The sequence below is a fragment of the Loxodonta africana genome, chromosome 14 (genome assembly GCF_030014295.1).
Source record: "Loxodonta africana isolate mLoxAfr1 chromosome 14, mLoxAfr1.hap2, whole genome shotgun sequence".
In the NCBI taxonomy this organism is placed as follows: Eukaryota; Metazoa; Chordata; class Mammalia; order Proboscidea; family Elephantidae; genus Loxodonta; species Loxodonta africana.
The window spans coordinates 19,246,941-19,266,024 of NC_087355.1; the positions used below are offsets into that span (position 1 = coordinate 19,246,941).

Here is a 19,084-nt window from a genome sequence, read left to right on the forward strand (position 1 = left end):
AAAATGCCACGTGATGCTGAAATCCCCCATATCTGGCAATAACAGTACACATTCAGTGCACGGTATAATTGGTGCTCTTCACTGTAATACTTATGCTTTCCTATATTTGCTATGTTGTGTCTGGGCCCTTGCAAAAGTTTTTCCTTCTGCCTGGTATGAGTCCTCCTCTTTATTTAGCTCCTTTATCTAGTTAATTGACTAAGCCTTTAGGGTAAACTTAAAAGTAATTTTCTCAAGCCTTACTTCCTCCACATTGTCTTCTTCATCACACATACCCAGTGTCTACAAACCTACAACAGTTCTCAGCACATGGAAGTTGTCAATACATTCTTCTTAAATGAATGAGAAAATTAGGTGTTTTCTGTCCCTCTTTTTTGCCATAGTACTTTGGACTTACCTATATAAAATAACTTTTGCTCTGTAATCTAATCACTTCTTAGACTATTTTATTAAGGTAAACATTGTATGGCAGGGGTTAATTCTTGTTCACCTCCATGTCCGAATACCTAGCAATGTATTTGGCACACAATAGGTGTTTAATAAATACTTGTGGAATAAATAATGGGTGAAGTTATATGGCGCTCTTAGATTCAGAAATGCTGGGGCTGTTCATATCTCTCTTCCATCCTTTTATGGATTCCAAATACTGAGGCATTTCTTAAGAGGCTACTCTGTGTGTTGGGATTACTCTTTCATTTCATGTGACAAAGATGGAGAGAAAGACTATTCCGGAAGTAGGATTCTGAAGGTATTTTCTTTGAAGGAAATTAGCACCAGAGATCGTAGACAGATGATATTTGCAAATAAATGCATGTTCCCAAGTGTGAGTCTGTATGCATTTGCCTAAGAATAATTAAACCCCCAGTCTTCCTTGAGTCTGACACATAACAACTCCACGTGTGTCAGCGCAGAACTGTGTTCCATAGGGTTTTCAGTGGATGGTGTTTCAGCAGTAGATTCCGAGGCCTTTCATCCAAGGCACCTCTGGGTAGACGCGAACCTCCTGCCTTGTGGTTAGCAGCTAAGTGTGTTGGCCATTTGCACCATCCATGGACTCCAAGAATTTGTTAGATATTAGTAAAAAATAATACTCATTGATTGAAACAAGATAGGTTGCATGATATAGTGAAAAATACCAGTGGATTCAGGAGAGTTTGGGTCTACTCCTGTCTCTGTCTCTAGGGGATTCTGTCTCACTGAGGATGTTTCCTTACCTGTGAAACAACTACGGGGTGGACAAGAGCCTCCATCTCAAGAGCCATGATCCTGTGTTATGTGTTAAGCAATAATCACATGAGCCTTTTTCTTTTCCTTTTCTGAGATTGTAATATATTTTCCAAATGACGTATAAATCATCTTTATCTCAACTTTGGTTGTATTAAAAATTCATGATAAGTGAAACCACATTTCAGGAAGTACATTTTCTTTCTTTTTTCTTTAAAGACACAGTTTCCATGTGCTCTGCCCTTTCCCTCCTTCACGTGCCCCCGCCTGCCTCTCTTGTATCCCCTTTCCTGTCTTTGTTTTTCAGGGGAAGTTGCATTTTGGCATTTTTGATTCATTTCCAGGTAACTACCAAAATGTTGTTACGTTGTTAGAATGACTTGATATTTAAAATGCCAACTGCTTAAAATTAAGAAACAAACGATACAATTGTGAATCCAGACTTAAATTCATCCACCTATGAGCAGCTGATATTTGACAAAGGCCCACAGTCAGTTAAATGGGGAAAAGACAGTCTCTTTAACAAATGGTGCTGGCATAACTGGATCTCCATCTGCAAAAACATGAAACAAGACCCGTACCTCACACCGTGCACAAAAACTAACTCAAAATGGATCAAAGACCTAAATATAAAATCTAAAATGATAAAGATCATGGAAGAAAAAACAAGAACAATGCTAAGACCCCTAATACATGGCATAAACAGTATACAAAATATTACTAACAATGCACAAACACCAGAAGAGAAACTAGATAACTGGAGCTCCTAAAAATCAAACACACTCATCAAAAGATTTCACCAAAGAGTAAAAAGACAGCCTACAGACTGGGGAAAAATTTTTGGCTACGACAAATCTGATCGGCATCCAAACTCTAAAATCTATAAGATATTGCAAAAGTTCAAAAACAAAAAGACAAATAACCCAATTAAAAAAGGGGCAAAGGATGTGAACAGGGATTTCACCCAAGAAGACATTCAGCCAGATAACAGATACATGAGGAAATGCTCACGATCATCAGCCATTAGAGAAATGCAAATCAAAACTACAATGAGATACCATCTTACACCAACAAGGCTGGCATGAATCCAAAAAACACAAAATAATAAATGTTGGAGAGGTTGTGGAGAGACTGGAACACTTACACAGTGCTGGTGGGAATGTAGAATGGTATGGCCACTTTGGAAATAGATTTGGCGCTTCCTTAAAAAGCTAGAAATAGAAGCACCATATGATCCAGCAGTCCTACACCTTTGAATATATCCTAGAGAAATAAGAGCCGCCACATGAATAGATATGTGCACACCCATGTTCGCTGGAGCACTGTTTACAATAGCAAAAAGATAGAAGCAACCAAGGTGCCCATCAATGGACAAATGGATAAACAAATTATGGTATATTCACACAGTGAAATAGTATGCAATGATAAGGAACAATGATGAATCTTCGAAACATAACATGGATTAATTAGGAAGGCATTATGCTGGGTGAAATTAGTCAGTTGCAAAAGGACAAATATTGTTTGAGATCACTGTTATAAGGACTCAAGAAAAGGTTTAAACACAGAAGAAAACATTCTTTGATGGTTACAAGGTTGGGGAGGGAGGTGGAGGGGTATTCACTAACTAAATAGTAGATAAGAATTAGGTGAAGGGAAGGACAACACACAATACAGGGGAAATCAGCACCACTGGACTAAACCAAAAGCTGAGAAGTTTCCTGAATACAACCAAACACTTCGAGGGACAGAGTAACAGGGGCAGGGATCTGGGGACCATGGTTTCAGGGGACATCTAGGTCAATTGGCATAAAAAAGTTTATTGAGAAAATGTTCTGCATCCCATTTTGGTGGGTGCTGACTGGGGTCTTAAAAGGTAGTGAGCAGCCATCTAAGATGCATCAATTGGTCCCAACCCACCTGGAGCAAAGGAGAATGAAAAACACCAAAGAGACAAGGGAAAATATTACCCCAAGAGACAGAAAGGGCCACATAAACCAGAGACTCTATCAGCCTGAGACCAGAAGAACTAGATGGTGGCCGGCTACCACAAACAGCCCCCTGACAGGAAGCACAACAAAGAGTCCCTGACAGAGCAGGAGAAAAGTGGAGTACCGAACTCAAATTCTAGTAAGAAAACTAGACTTGATGGTCTGACTGAGACTGGAGAGACCCTGGAAAACATGGCTGTTGGGCTCTCTGTTAGCCCAAAACTAAAACCATTCCTAGAGCCAACTTTTCAGACTAAGATTAGACTGGACTATAAGACATAAAATGATACTCATGAAGAGTGTGCTTCTTAGCTTAAGTAGATACACGAGACTAAATGGGCAGCTCCTATCCAGAGGCGAGATGAGAAGGCAGAAAGGGACAGGAGCTGGTTGAATGGACACAGGAAATTTGAGGTGAAAAGGAGGGGTGTGCTGTCACATTATAGGAAGAGCAACTAGGGTCACGTAACAATGTGTGCATAAATCTTTGTATGAGAAACTAACTTGAACTGTAAACTTTCACTTATAGCACAATAAAAAAAGAAATTAATAGCTCAGTGCTTTGAAAGTGATTTTATTTTAACACCACCAGTGGGGAAAAGAGGGAGGTTAGCATCTCAGTAGTCCCATGTTGGAAATGGGGAGCCCGAGACAGACATATTGAATCAAGGCTCTTGATTGAGGCTGTCCCTTCTCAACCCTAAAATCAAAGAGCCTGATGTTTTGTTTTTTGCTTTGTCCACTTGGCCCTGTGCCTTGTTTGTAATCCTTTCTGCAAAGTGTTTATTTCTTCTGTATTTTCCTTCTTGAGTCTTTTTACTTCATGCTCCTCATTCATTGGTGTCAACCATGTCAGTGATTTATGAATGTCAGTTGCAGCCAAACTCCAGTCTGTGTGGCCTTTGAACAAAATGATGTGTGGGTTTTGCCTTTTTTATGGGTAGATGTTAAAAAAGACCTGGCACTGTGGAAAGAAGCAGCACTGTGTCAAGAAGGCAGCAGTTACACACAGTACTTTAGTTACATCCAATTATAGGGTTACTATGAGTTGGAATCAACTTGGTGGCAACGGGTCTGGTCTGGGTCTGGATCGTCAAGAAAACATTCAGTCATCACCAGGCCTTAGCATAAGACCGTGAGTGTCCAGCTAAGTTGGGAACACCATTGCAGTCCAGCTCCAAGGAGAGGAAATCAGGCTCTTCACCGAATGCTGGGGACTGATCTCCAACATCCCCACTGTTAGATCTCAGATGCTCGGAGCCCAGCCAGGCAGTCCTCAGTGGCTGGCAGCTAAAAAAGTAGATCTATAGCTGCGAGCAGTTTACCACTTTGTTCTCTTACCCCCAAAAACCTAGCAGAGAGGAAGGGATTACTAGCATTCCACCAACGAACCAAACTGGAAGAGCTCATAGCACTCCTTCTGAACCCACTGTACAAAAGAAGAGAGAGAGTGTAACAAGTTCCCTTAAAAAAAAAATCAAAACACAGTTTACCTGAAGTAAGCTTGCAGCTCACTCTGTGTGCTTTGAGCTAAATTCCTCATAGTCTGGGGGATTTATGTGGATTGGAGTTTCCCAAATAATTCAATAATTTAATTTAAGTAAATCAATAATTTATCTGTTGAAAATCCCATAAGCTTGGAAATATTTAAACCACGACATACTATTTTTTCACTAGTAGAAATCCTGACTTGGGAGGAAATGTTACCATCTTTGTGGTTTGACCTATAATTTAAAAGTTTTCAGGGATCCAAAAAAAAAAAAAAAAAAACCTGTTGTTGTTGTAGGGTAAAAACATCACAAGCTTTAGTAAAACAAAAAGAAAGTTGTATTCGGCATGTATTCAAAAAGGCGAAAGTGGGAAGCAGACAAGCATACTGCCAGAGCCATGTCTGCCCAAGTCCAAGGAAATACTACAGAATAAACAAAAGTGAGAAAACGAATACACAGGCTGCCACAGCCGTGTCTGTCTGAGTCCAAGGAATATTACAGAATAGCCAAGAAGGGGAAAACAGACAAGCATGCTGCCACAGCCATGTCTGCCCAAGTCCGAGGAACGTTATAGAACCATCAGTACATATTAATGTTACAAATGGGCAAAACCATTGAAAGCCTCATCTTTTCACAGATTGGTTAGAAACTGTGATCCTACATTTCGAATTGTCTTTCTTAATAATCACTGGTACAGGTTTCAGTAAGGACAGTTAGGAGGGTCTTCGTTGGTCCAACAAATTTTCCATTTGTTAAATGCTAACAGAAGACGATAAGAGTGGAAAGTCTCTCCTGTTCTGTTTGACTGCTTATGTGAAAGATTCCCTAAAAGATATTTTCCAAGATTATCCTAGCTATTACTGTCTTTATACCTCAGAGCCCAGTTGATGTGTCCTTGTGAGTTCTTGTAAGCCCAGCTCCAGCTGGGTCACATTCCCTATGCTCAAGGAAAGGGAATAAAGATTCCAATATTATTTCCTAAATCACCGCGGGGTCAATTCCGACTCGTAGTGACCCTATAGGACAGAGTAGAACCACCCCATAGGGTTTCCAAGGAGCGGCTGATGGCTTTGAACAGCCGACCTCTTGGTTAACAGCCCAACACTTAACCACTGATGCCACCAAAAATAGCAGCATTTTATTCCTAGTTTAATTTTTTTCTTTCTTCAAAATGCCTTGGCGTGTACATAACATTCTTTAAAGTGAATTTGGTGTTTCATGATTTTTAAATTTTCATTTCAAAGAGATAAAAAAAAAAATTTTTTTTTTTTTTTTTTTATAAAACCGGAATCCAGTTCCAGCAGTGCTTGCCTACCTCCTTGACGTGAAAAGCCTTTAACTCAGCCACTCCTTGCTCCAACTTCCTTATCTATCACATTGGCCTGAGGATGTCTTACACTCAGGTTGTAGTGAAAAACCAATAAAGTAAGACAATTTAAGTAATAAACCATACCCGTTGCCATGGAGTCAAACCACCCTATAGGACAGAGTAGAACTGCCCCATGTAGTTTCCAAGGAACGCCTGGTGGATTTGAACTGCAGAGCTTTTGGTTAGCAGCCTTAGCTGTTAACCACTACACCACCAGTCTTTCCAATATAAGTGATGGTCCTTGACAATTTAAAAAACAAAAGAACTTTATAGAAACATGTGTAAGCTAAATTTACATTTACTTGGTTACTTTTCAAAACCCATTATGGTTTCCTAGAATTTGTTTTAACTTTTAAAACAGGTACCATTTCATGATATCTCAGAATTTATTTCCAAATGTAGGGTAAAATGTAGTGTGAAAATATAACTTGTCTTCACTAACAAGTTGTTTGACAATGTTGACAAACATTCATTTATATGAGTTTGGGACCTATGTTTAATTTGATGTTTATTTCGATTTAAATTTCAGTGATTAATAGCACTCAATGAAGTACTGGTAAAAGGCACAAATAATGAAGAATTTTTTATTACATACAAGTAAGGTGAACTAGACTGGATATAAATATTTAGAAAAGGGCAAGTTAGTGACCTGTTATCTTTCCACAAAATATTTGAAGTCTGTATCTTAGATTCACAGAAATTTATACAACACAAAATTCGTCCCTATTTTTTTCTAATCTGACTTAGAAACATATTTATAAAATTAATAACGGAAAATGTTATACAATTCATATAGCATTCTGTCCTAAGATTTAGTTAGTTACTCTAGGTGGTTATTCATTTATATGAACTAAATCCACTTAAAAGATAAATTGTTGCCTTGAAAGCATTAATATTTCCTCCAAAGAGTAAGGAGTTGCCAAACTGATAAACTCAGAAGTATCAAGTGGGAGGGTATGGGAATAGTCTACTATCCGTGACTCTGCTTTCTTTCATTCTTATCCTCTCCTCCTCCTGACTTTTCCTCTCTTCCTCTTTGTCTCTAGGGAGAAGCTTCCAGTGGGGGACAGTCATTGAAAAACTACATGGAAGAAGTGAGTTTCAAGTTGGCCTAGTAATACAGTCTGTTACAAAGGATGAAACACTTACTTGGGCTTTCTCCATCTGCCTGCAGGGTTTCCAATCTATATATGTTCACTGGCTGTGCCCATACAATATAATAAATAATGCATTACCAAAGAGTTCTTTTCCTTATTGATACGGAGATACCATGTATCAATTCAGTCGTCATGAAAATGAAGGTAAAACTGTATTAACCTAGTTCTAGTCCTTGTGAATATTCATTCACAAACACTTGTTGATATCCTCATCAATAATGGACATATGCTTTATTTTTAACACACACACACAAAAGAGATATGACCACTGCCCTTATGAAATGAACAATTTATACTAGAATGACACCCATTCCTGTGACAAATGCTTATAGAAGGATGTTATTTATGCAGCCATTATATAAAGTGCTATCCTGGCAATTAAAATGATTTGTAGGTTATTGTTTAAAAAAAAAAAAAAAAACTTTTAGACCCCTAGACTTATTTTGAGATATGCAAGGATGCTCTGTGTCATAGGGTGTGTTTTTGGACTGTCTGCAGGCTGCATTTGGGGCTTCTTAGATAAGTAGTAGATGGAGTCCATAAAATGTGGTCTAAAGTGAAACCACAGCGGTCACTAAATTAGCCATCTAGATCTGCTGCAGGTGAAGGCAATTGGGGAATCAGTTCGGTGAGGATGTCACAACTGTGTTAAATATTTGGTTTACATATTACTTCTCAGCAGGGCGGAATCTGTTTCTCTAAATATTTCATTTTTGCATGCCTGAATCCATTAAAAAAAAAACCATTATGGGTGGCCTGCTCAACCCTTTAAAGGCTGAATTTTGAGGGGCAAGTTTTTGGTGATGCCATGTTTTTTCACTAATGGAACGGATGCTGAATCATTGTTTGTTGGTAGTTTTTTATTATTTGAAAAAATGGAGTGCCAATTGCAAGCAGGCCATATCAATCCTGTTTTCCATGAAGTACGTCACACAAGTGGTACATGTACATATCAGTCCCGTGGCTCAGGAAGTGCATCGCAAACTGTTTTCACCCCCGAAATAACTCATATACTTGAATATTTCCAAATGCGGGTAACCATACCTTACCAGTAACAAAAAGGAAACAGTAAATATACTTGCAAGCCTTATTTTGCTGTATAGAAGCCAAAAGAGACAAAGGTTTTACACAGTCACCCCACCAGGAGGCAATCTCTCGTACAGCTGGCTCTCCCCGCTCCAATGTGGCGCAGACCAAGTTCCTTGTTTTTCAGGCAGTTGCACCAGTATCCCCCACCATGCCAGAATGTACTAACGTGGCTCAAATGCCTGCTAACAAACCTCCAGGGGCAGAAAATATAGCAGGAACATGTATGTGCCAATAAAACATGATTAATGTACTATATAATCGATACCTTTTTCAGAGCAGTGAACTGGTACTTAAACTTGCATTTGCTTTCAGATGTCTCTTGGAGGGGAAAATCAGAGTACTTAATGTCCCTTCAAGTCTCTAACACCTCTGGTTTACATGCCTCTTTGGAGGTGGTTGAAGCCTTGGCAAAGGCACGTGGAGAAGGGGTGACAAAAGGAGAGAAAGGAAATAATTAGGTCCATGCTCTGAGTTCAGGTTAGGAAAGTCAAAAAATAAGGAACAAAAGTTAGAGGGTTAGAGCACCAACCCTAAATTTCAATTTATGAATTTGATGCAGAAAGTCACTAGAATGCTAGAATTAAAGAAGTGCCATCCAAGGAACCAAACCAAACCCAGTGCCGTCGAGTCGATTCCGACTCATAGCGACCCTATAGGACAGAGTAGAACTGCCCCATAGAGTTTCCAAGGAGCGCCTGGCGGATTCAAAATGCCGACACTTTGGTGAGCAGCCGTAGCACTTAACCACTATGCCACCAGGGTTTCCCATCCAAGGAAAGCAAGACACTATTTCCAAGGTGTACACTGTTTCTGAGGTGTAAATTCTCCCTTTAGGATTTGGTGGTTTCCCAAGCTCTTGGCTCAGCATTCCCAAGTAGTGGTGGCACTGGAGATGGAGGGCCACCTGCACCAAAGGTTACCTGATGCACCCTTGTAATGTGTCCTGCATAGGTCTAACACTGGAGGAAGGGGAGCACTGAGGTGCTGATACAGAAAAAGAGCTGCATGCAGACTATAGAACTTTTAGAATAAGTCTTGTTCTAATTTACATTTCGTATCAAAGAAAAATGATTCCTACTCTCTCTGTCATTATGGGATGTGCCATCTAAATGTTCATGTTGTACACAGTCGTAAATGTTTAATGGAGCAAGAAGATGTTCCCAGGTGCTTGAAGGGCTTTGTTGCTCAGTGTGGTCCTCAGACCAGTAGCATTGGCGTTGCCTGGGGGCTTGTTAAGAATGCAGTCTCGGGCCTCACCCCAGAACCAAAGAATCAGAATGTGATTTTTAACAATATCCTCATGTGATTCATAAGCTCCTTAAAGTATGAGAAGCACTGACCTAAACTGTCTTTCCCCATATTTCTAGAAAAATCATGCAAAATTCCAAAATTTTATCTAATATAGGTAAAGAGGGAACCTCTCTTAGTAACTGTATGAGTTTTGTTAATTTATCTACTTGAAGCATATATATGTATATTTTTTAATTTACTGGGGATATAAAATCTCTCCATTTTATGAGATTCATTACTGACATTTGGTTTGAATTTTATGAGTACGTGTGAACTGCCTGAAGTAAGCCTTGCTTTCCTTAGAGCTTCAGCCTCACAGCATATTTCCATCTAATATTGGTTGATATTTAGATTTTAGCTCTTTCTTAAACCATAAAGTATCACTATAAATATGGCCTTAATTAGTGACCCTATTAGTAGTTGTTTTCCTCTGCAGACGTTAATCCATTTGGCCCCTAAGACATATGTATTCATACTTTGCTCTGTTGAGCACTTTTTCAGAATGAGAGCCATAGGATGACAGACAGGCTTTCGGTTTCTTCTCACTTTTGCTCTTACTTCACTTTCATGATCTTTCTTCCAGTTAGCAGAATCAGTAAACAATAAAGAACAGTATTTATAAATGTTAGGAGCACTGAAGTTACAACTGAGCTAGCAAACATTTTCTTTTATTTAGTATACACTGAAACTCAAATAAACCATCCTGTTTACATTTTTAATATATTTAACATTTTTTGCTAAAGCTTGGACAACTGCAGAGCAAAGTCTCTTCTGCTTTTTTTTTTTTTTAATGTAGTCTTAGAGAGAACCATAACCACATGAAGTTAGACAATTTTTGCATGGACCTAAAACAAAACTAAAGCAATGATACGGTCTCCTCTAAAATGGAACTTTATGTTTTCTACTTTTTAATTTTTTTCCCCCAAATAGGATCTGTATATGTGACAAAATAAGAAATGAAATAGTCATGACAGTCTACCTTTTCTAAAAGGACCCCTGGTGGTGCAATGGTTAAGCACTTGGCTGCTAACTGAAAGGTTGGTGGTTCAGATCACTAGCAGCTGTGCAGGAGAAAATACCTGTCAATTTGCTCCTGTAAAGATTACAGCCTCGCAAACCCTATCAAGCAGTTCTGCCCTGTCCTGTAGGGTCACTATAAGTCAGATTGAAATCAAAGGCACGCAACAACCTTTTCTAATCCTCAAAACAGTTCTGATAGTTTAAAAAAAAAAAAAAACACGCGCTCTTTAGATGTAAGGCACTGGATAACTCAAAGTAGGAATAAAAATTTCACGTTGTGGAAATTTTCACTTTTAGAATCATAACATTAATGCTCATTCAAAAATTATAATTTAAATCAGTTTATCAAAACTAGGTACTTCCAAAGCTCTATTGCCATACATTTTCTAGAGAAACAGATTGGTATGGGTTGAACTATATCTCCCAGAAGGAATTATTGAAGCCCTGACCCCTGGTATTTGTGGATAGGACCTTGTTTGGAAATAGGGTCTTCAAAGTTGTTATCAGTTAACATGAGAGCATACTGGAGTAGGGTGGGTCCTAATCCTGTTGGAGTGGTGTCATTATAAAAGAGAAGAGACACAGAGAAAACAGCCATGTGATGATGCACCTACACACCAAGGAACACCTGGGGTATCAGAGGCTGAGAGAGATAAAAACGATCTTCCCCTACAGCCCTCAGAGAGTACATGGCCCTGCCAATACCCTGAATTCAGACTGCTAGCCTCCAGAAACATGAAACAATACATTTCTATTATTTAAAGTCACCTAGTCTGTGGTGTTTTGTTGCAACAGTCTAGGAGACCAATGTGCTAATTCATTTAAAGTATCACATTTCCCAGAAAAATACCTAGGAGACAGCATAGTATAATGGTTGAGCTAAATTGCTAGGGGTCAAATATTGACTTTTTCACTTATTAGCCTGAGTTAACATCCTTTCAGTATCTCAGTTTTCTTTATCTATAAAGCGAGTATATAATGGTACTTACTTCATAGGATTATGATTAAGATGAATGAAAGTGCTTAGAACAGCCTCTGGCCTATTAGAAAATACTATATAGTTGTTTAGTAAAGTTGAAAATGATTAATGTAAGGAATGTCTTGTTTTTGTTGTTGTTAGCTGCTATGGAGTAGGCCTGCAACTCATGACAACCCCGTGTGTTACAAAATAGAAATACTCCACAGGGTTTTCTTGGTGTAACCTTTATGGAAGAACATCACCAGGCCTTTTCTTCTGTGGAGCAGCTGAGTGGGTTCAAACCACCTACCTTTCAGTTAGCAGCCCACCACAAACCACTTGCACTACCCAGGCTCCACAGGAATATCGTAGACATGTTAATCTAGATGTTACTATTTTTGTTGTTGTTTTTATGTTTTTTTTTTCTTTTTGCTGCCTTAATGCAAAACTGGGAAGAAGATCCACAACAAGACTTGCTACTCAGTGATACCAAACTGATGCTGACTTTTCCTCTAATCACTAGTGACATGTGGTCATTTAAATGCTTATTCATAAGTATTATAAACTAAAATGGTTGAGAAGTTATAAAGGGCCGAAGACTGAAGTTAATGATTTTTATGGTTTCGTTAGAACAGTTTTGAACAGTTCCTCACAACTTTAGGAAGAGAACTGGTGAAGGCCGGAGACAACTTACTCAGGAATGAGAACTAACTCAAGGTGTTAAGTGGCAGCTTCACAGTCTCCAAGAGTGTCAGACAGGAAAGCAGCACACTGAGCAGACAGGACTTTTTTTTAATCTGTTAAGGTTGGTTTTGCCAGCGATACCATCTGAACTGAAAAGAGGTCCAATTTGATGCAACAAATGTCTTAGAATGACGTTTCAGCCAAATTTTGATTTGTCTTGTTTCTCCTGTATTGTATTCTGTGATGTCTATGGTGGTGAAGTTCTAACTATATTTCAGATGAAGAGTGCAAGACATCATCCTATAACACATAAGAGATAAGTTACTTTTTGTATCATCCACAGGGTGTACTTCTTAAAAATTGCAATAACTTTTTTTTTATTAACTTTTATTAAGCTTCAAGTGAACGTTTACAAATCCAATCAGTCTGTCACATATATGTTTACATATATCTTACTCCCTACTCCCACCTGCTCTTCCCCTATTGAGTCAGCCCTTTCAGTCTCTCCTTTCGTGACAATTTTGCCAGGTTCCCTCTCTCGCTATCCTCCCATCCCCCCTCCAGACAAAAGCTGCCAACACACTCTCAAGTGTCCACCTGATATAATTAGCTCTCTCTTCATCAGCATCTCTCTCCCACCCACTGACCAGTCCCTTTCATGTCTGATGAGTTGTCTTCGGGGATGGTTCCTGTCCTGTGCCGACAGAAGGTCTGGGGACCATGGCCGCCGGGATTCCTCTAGTCTCGGTTAGACCATTAAGTATGGTCTTTTTATGAGAATTTGGGGTCTGCATCTCATTGATCTCCTGTTCCCTCAGGAGTTCTCTGCTGTGCTCCCCGTCAGGGCAGTCATCGATTGTGGCCGGGCACCAACTAGTTCTTCTGGTCTCAGGATGATGTAGGTCTCTGGTTCATGTGGCCCTTTCTGTCTCTTGGGCTCCTAGTTGTCGAGTGACCTTGGTGTTCTTTCTTTTCCTTTGCTCCAGGTGGGTTGAGACCAACTGATGCATCTTAGATGGCCGCTTGTTAGCATTTAAGACCCCAGACGCCATATTTCAAAGTGGGATGCAGAATGTTTTCATACTAGAATTATTTTGCCAATTGACTTAGAAGTCCCCTCAAACCATGTTCCCCAGACCCCCGCCCCTGCTCCGCTGACCTTTGAAGCATTCATTTTATCCCGGAAACTTCTTTGCTTTTGGTCCAGTCCAATTGAGCTGACCTTCCATGTATTGAGTGTTGTCTTTCCCTTCACCCAAACCAGTTCTTATCTACTGATTAATCAATAAAAAAACCCTCTCCCTCCCTCCCTCCCTCCTTCCCCCCTTTGTAACCACAAAAGTGTGTGTTCTTCTCAGTTTTTACTATTTCTCGAGATCTTATAATAGTGGTCTTATACAATATTTGTCTTTTTGCCTCTGACTGATTTCGCTCAGCATAATGCCTTCCAGGTTCCTCCATGTTATGAAATGTTTCAGAGATTCGTCACTGTTCTTTATCGATGCGTAGTATTCCATTGTGTGAATATACCACAATTTATTTACCCATTCATCCGTTGATGGACACCTTGGTTGCTTCCAGCTTTTTGCTATTGTAAACAGAGCTGCAATAAACATGGGTGTGCATATATCCGTTTGTGTGAAGGCTCTTGTATCTCTAGGGTATATTCTGAGGAGTGGGATTTCTGGGTTGTATGGTAGTTCTATTTCTGTTTAAGATAACGCCAGATAGATTTCCAAAGTGGTTGTACCATTTTACATTCCCACCAGCAGTGTATAAGAGTTCCCATCTCTCCGCAGCCTCTCCAACATTTATTATTTTGTGTTTTTTGGATTAATGCCAGCCTTGTTGGTGTGAGATGGAATCTCATCGTAGTTTTAATTTGCATTTCTCTAATGGCTAATGATCGAGAGCATTTTCTCATGTATCTGTTGGCTGCCTGAATATCTTCTTTAGTGAAATGTGTGTTCATATCCTTTGCCCACTTCTTGATTGGGTTGTCTGTCTTTTTGTGGTTGAGTTTTGACAGAGTCATGTAGATTTTAGAGATCAGGCGCTGGTCTGAGATGTCATAGCTGAAAATTCTTTCCCAGTCTGTAGGTGGTCTTTTTACTCTTTTGGTGAAGTCTTTAGATGAGCATAGGTGTTTGATTTTTAGGAGCTCCCAGTTATCGGGTTTCTCTTCATCATTTTTGGTAATGTTTTGTATTCTGTTTATGCCTTGTATTAGGGCTCCTAGGGTTGTCCCTATTTTTTCTTCCATGATCTTTATCGTTTTAGTCTTTATGTTTAGGTCTTTGATCCACTTGGAGTCAGTTTTTGTGCATGGTGTAAGGTATGGGTCCTGTTTCATTCTTTTGCAAATGGATATCCAGTTATGCCAGCACCATTTGTTAAAAAGACTATTATTTCCCCAATTTACTGACACTGGTCCTTTGTCAAATATCAGCTGCTCATACGTGGATGGATTTATATCTGGGTTCTCAATTCTGTTCCATTGGTCTATGTGCCTGTTGTACCAGTACCAGGCTGTTTTGACTACTGTGGCTGTATAATAGGTTCTGAAATCAGGTACAGTGAGGCCTCCCACTTTCTTCTTCTTTTTCAGTAATGCTTTGCTTGTCCGGGGCTTCTTTCCCTTCCATATGAAATTGGTGATTTGTTTCTCTATCCCCTTAAAATATGACATTGGAATTTGGATCGGAAGTGCGTTATATGTATAGATGTCTTTTGGTAGAATAGACATTTTTACTATGTTAAGTCTTCCTATCCATGAGCAAGGTATGTTTTTCCACTTAAATATGTCCTTTTGAATTTCTTGTAGTAGAGCTTTGTAGTTTTCTTTGTATAGGTCTTTTACATCCTTGGTAAGATTTATTCCTAAGTATTTTATCTTCTTGGGGGCTACTGTGAATGGTATTGATTTGGTTATTTCCTCTTCGGTGTTCTTTTTGTTGATGTAGAGGAATCCAAGTGATTTTTGTATGTTTATTTTATAACCTGAGACTCTTCCAAACTCTTCTATTAGTTTCAGTAGTTTTCTGGAGGATTCCTTAGGGTTTTCTGTGTATAAGATCATGTCATCTGCAAATAGTGATAACTTTACTTCCTCCTTGCCAATCTGGATACCCTTTATTTCTTTGTCTAGCCTAATTGCCCTGGCTAGGACTTCAAGTACGATGTTGAATAAGAGCGGTGATAAAAGGCATCCTTGTCTGGTTCCCGTTCTCAAGGGAAATGCTTTCAGGTTCTCTCCATTTAGAGTGATATTGGCTGTTGGCTTTGCATAGATGCCCTTTATTATGTTGAGGAATTTTCCTTCAATTCCTATTTTGGTAAGAGTTTTTATCATAAATGGGTGTTGGACTTTGTCAAATGCCTTTTCTGCATCAATTGATAAGATCATGTGGTTTTTATCTTTTGTTTTATTTATGTGATGAATTACATTAATGGTTTTTCTGATATTAAAACCAGCCTTGCATACCTAGTATAAATCCCACTTGATCATGGTGAATTATTTTTTTGATGTGTTGTGGGACTCTATTGGCTAGAATTTTGTTGAGGATTTTTGCATCTATGTTCATGAGGGATATAGGTCTATGATTTTCTTTTTTTGTGATGTCTTTACCTGGTTTTGGTATCAGAGAGATGGTGGCTTCATAGAATGAGTTGGGTAGTATTCCGTCATTTTCTATGCTTTGAAATACCTTCAGTAGTAGTGGTGTTAACTCTTCTCTGAAAGCTTGGTAGAACTCTGCAGTGAAGCCGTCCGGGCCAGGGCTTTTTTTGTTGGAAGTTTTTTGATTACCGTTTCAATCTCTTTTTTTGTTATGGGTCTATTTAGTTGTTCTACTTCTGAATGTGTTAGTTTAGGTAGGTAGTGTTTTTCCAGGAATTCATCCATTTCTTCTAGGTTTTCAAATTTGTTAGAGTACAATTTTTCGTAGTAATCTGAAACGATTCTTTTAATTTCATTTGGTTCTGTTGTGATGTGGTCCTTCTCGTTTCTTATTCAGGTTATTTGTTTCCTTTCCTGTATTTCTTTAGTCAGTCTAGCCAATGGTTTATCAATTTTGTTAATTTTTTCAAAGAACCAGCTTTTGGCTTTGTTAATTCTTTCAATTGTTTTTCTGTTCTCTAATTCATTTAGTTCAGCTCTAATTTTTACTATTTGTTTTCTTCTGGTGCCTGATGGGTTCTTTTGTTCCTCACTTTCTATTTGTTCAAGTTGTAGGGACAGTTCTCTGATTTTGGCTCTTTCTTCTTTTTGTATGTGTGCATTTATTGATATAAATTGGCCTCTGAGCACTGCTTTTGTTGTGTCCCAGAGGTTTTGATAGGAAGTATTTTCATTCTCGTTGCATTCTATGAATTTCCTTATTCCCTCCTTGATGTCTTCTATAACCCAGTCTTTTTTCAGGAGGGTATTGTTCAGTTTCCAAGTATTTGATTTCTTTTCCCTAGTTTTTCTGTTATTGATTTCTAGTTTTATTGCCTTGTGGTCTGAGAAGATGCTTTGTAATATTTCGATGTTTTGGACCCTGCAGAGGTTTGTTTTATGACCTAATATGTGGTCTATTCTAGAGAATGTTCCATGTGCGCTAGAAAAAAAAGTATACTTTGCAGCAGTTGGGTGGAGAGTTCTGTATAAGTCAGTGAGGTCAAGTTGGTTGATTGTTGTAAGTAGGTCTTCCGTATCTCTATTGAGCTTCTTACTGGATGTCCTGTCCTTCTCCGAAAGTGGTGTGTTGAAGTCTCCTACTATAATTGTGGAGGTGTCTATCTCACTTTTCAATTCTGTTAAAATTTGATTTATGTATCTTGCAGCCCTGTCATTGGGTGCGTAAATATTTAATATGGTTATGTCTTCCTGATCAATTGTCCCTTTTATCATTATATAGTGTCCTTTATCCTTTGTGGTGGATTTAAGTCTAAAGTCTATTTTGTCAGAAATTAATATTGCTACTCCTCTTCTTTTTTGCTTATTGTTTGCTTGATATACTTTTTTCCATCCTTTGAGTTTTAGTTTGTTTGTGTCTCTAAGTCTAAGGTGTGTCTCTTGTAGGCAGCATATAGATGGATCGTGTTTCTTTATCCAGTCCGTGACTCTCTGTCTCTTTATTGGTGCATTTAGTCCATTTACATTCAGCGTAATTATAGATAAATAAGTTTTTAGTGTTGTCATTTTGATGCCTTTTCATGTGTGTTTTTGGCAACTGCATTTTTCCACACACTTTTTTGTGTTGAGACGTTTTTCTTAGTAAATTGTGAGATCCTCATTTTCGTAGTGTTTAACTTTATGTTAGTTGAGTCGTTATGTTTTTCTTGGCTTTTATCTTGAGTTATGGAGTTGTTATACATTTTTGTGGTTACCTTATTATTTACCCCTATTTTTCTAAGTAAAAACCTAACTTGTATCGTTCTATATCGCCTTGTATCACTCTCCATATGGCAGTTCAATGCCTCCTGTATTTAGTCCCTCTTTTTGATTATTGTGATCTTTTACCTATTGACTTCCATGATTCCCTGTTATGTGTATTATTATTATTTTTTTAATTAATCTTAATTTGTTTGTTTTTGTGATTTCCCTATTTGAGTTGATATCAGGACGTACTGTTTTGTGACCTTGTGTTGTGCTGGTATCTGATATTATTGGTTTTCTGACCAAACAATATCCTTTAGTATTTCTTGTAGCTTTGGTTTGGTTTTTGCAAATTCTCTAAACTTGTGTTTATCTGTAAATATCTTAATTTCACCTTCATATTTCAGAGAGAGTTTTGCTGGATATATGATCCTTGGCTGGCAGTTTTTCTCCTTCAGTGCTCTGTATATGTCATCCCATTCCCTTCTTGCCTGCATGGTTTCTGCTGAGTAGTCTGAACTTATTCTTATAGATTCTCGCTTGAAGGAAACCTTTCTTTTCTCCCTGGCTGCTTTTAAAATTCTCTGTTTATCTTTGGTTTTGGCGAGTTTGATGATAATATATCTTGGTGTTTTTCTTTTTAGATCAATCTTAAATGGGGTTCGACGAGCGTCTTGGATAGATATCCTTTCGTCTTTCATGATATCTGGGAAGTTTTGTGTCAGGAGTTCTTCAACTATTTTCTCTGTGTTTTCTGTCCCCCCTCCCTGTTCTGGGACTCCAATCACCCGCAAGTTATCCTTCTTGATAGAGTCCCACGTGATTCTTAGGGTATCTTCATTTTTTTTAATTCTTTTATCTGATTTTTTTTCAGCTGTGTTGGTGTTGATTCCCTGGTCCTCCAGATGTCCCAGTCTGCGTTCTAATTGCTCGAGTCTGCTCCTCTGACTTCCTATTGCATTGTCTAATTCTGTAATTTTATTGTTAATCTTTTGGATTTCTACATGCTGTCTCTCTATGGATTCTTGCAACTTATTAATTTTTCCACTATGTTCTTGAATAATCTTTTTGAGTTCTTCAACAGTTTTATCAGTGTGTTCCTTGGCTTTTTCTGCAGTTTGCCTTATTTCGTTTGTGATGTTTTGAAGCATTCTGTAAATTAGTTTTTTTTTATCTGATAATTCCAGGATTGTATCTTCATTTGGGAAAGATTTTGATTCTTTTGTTTGGGGGGTTGGAAAAGCTGTCATGGTCTGTTTCTTTATGTGGTTTGATATGGACTGCTGTCTCCGAGCCATCACTGGGAAACTAGTTTTTCGAGAAAATCCGCTGACTGGTAAGCTAGCTCCAGGCTCTGAAAACAATCGCTGCCTCCCCGTATTTGTTCGTTCTCTGTCTCTAAATCTGTGTTTGTTGTTCAGGGTTCTTTGATTGTTATGTATGTGATCGATTC

General features: G+C 38.5%; 1 protein-coding gene across 1 annotated transcript in view; it reads left to right on the forward strand.

Moving 5' to 3' along the window:
* Nucleotides 1-19,084, forward strand: part of C14H8orf34 (chromosome 14 C8orf34 homolog) — a 515,144-nt gene that overhangs the window by 457,840 nt on the left and 38,220 nt on the right. The window contains 1 exon segment of the mRNA XM_064267783.1: nucleotides 7,118-7,165. Within this exon segment, the coding sequence (XP_064123853.1) occupies nucleotides 7,118-7,165 (48 nt within the window).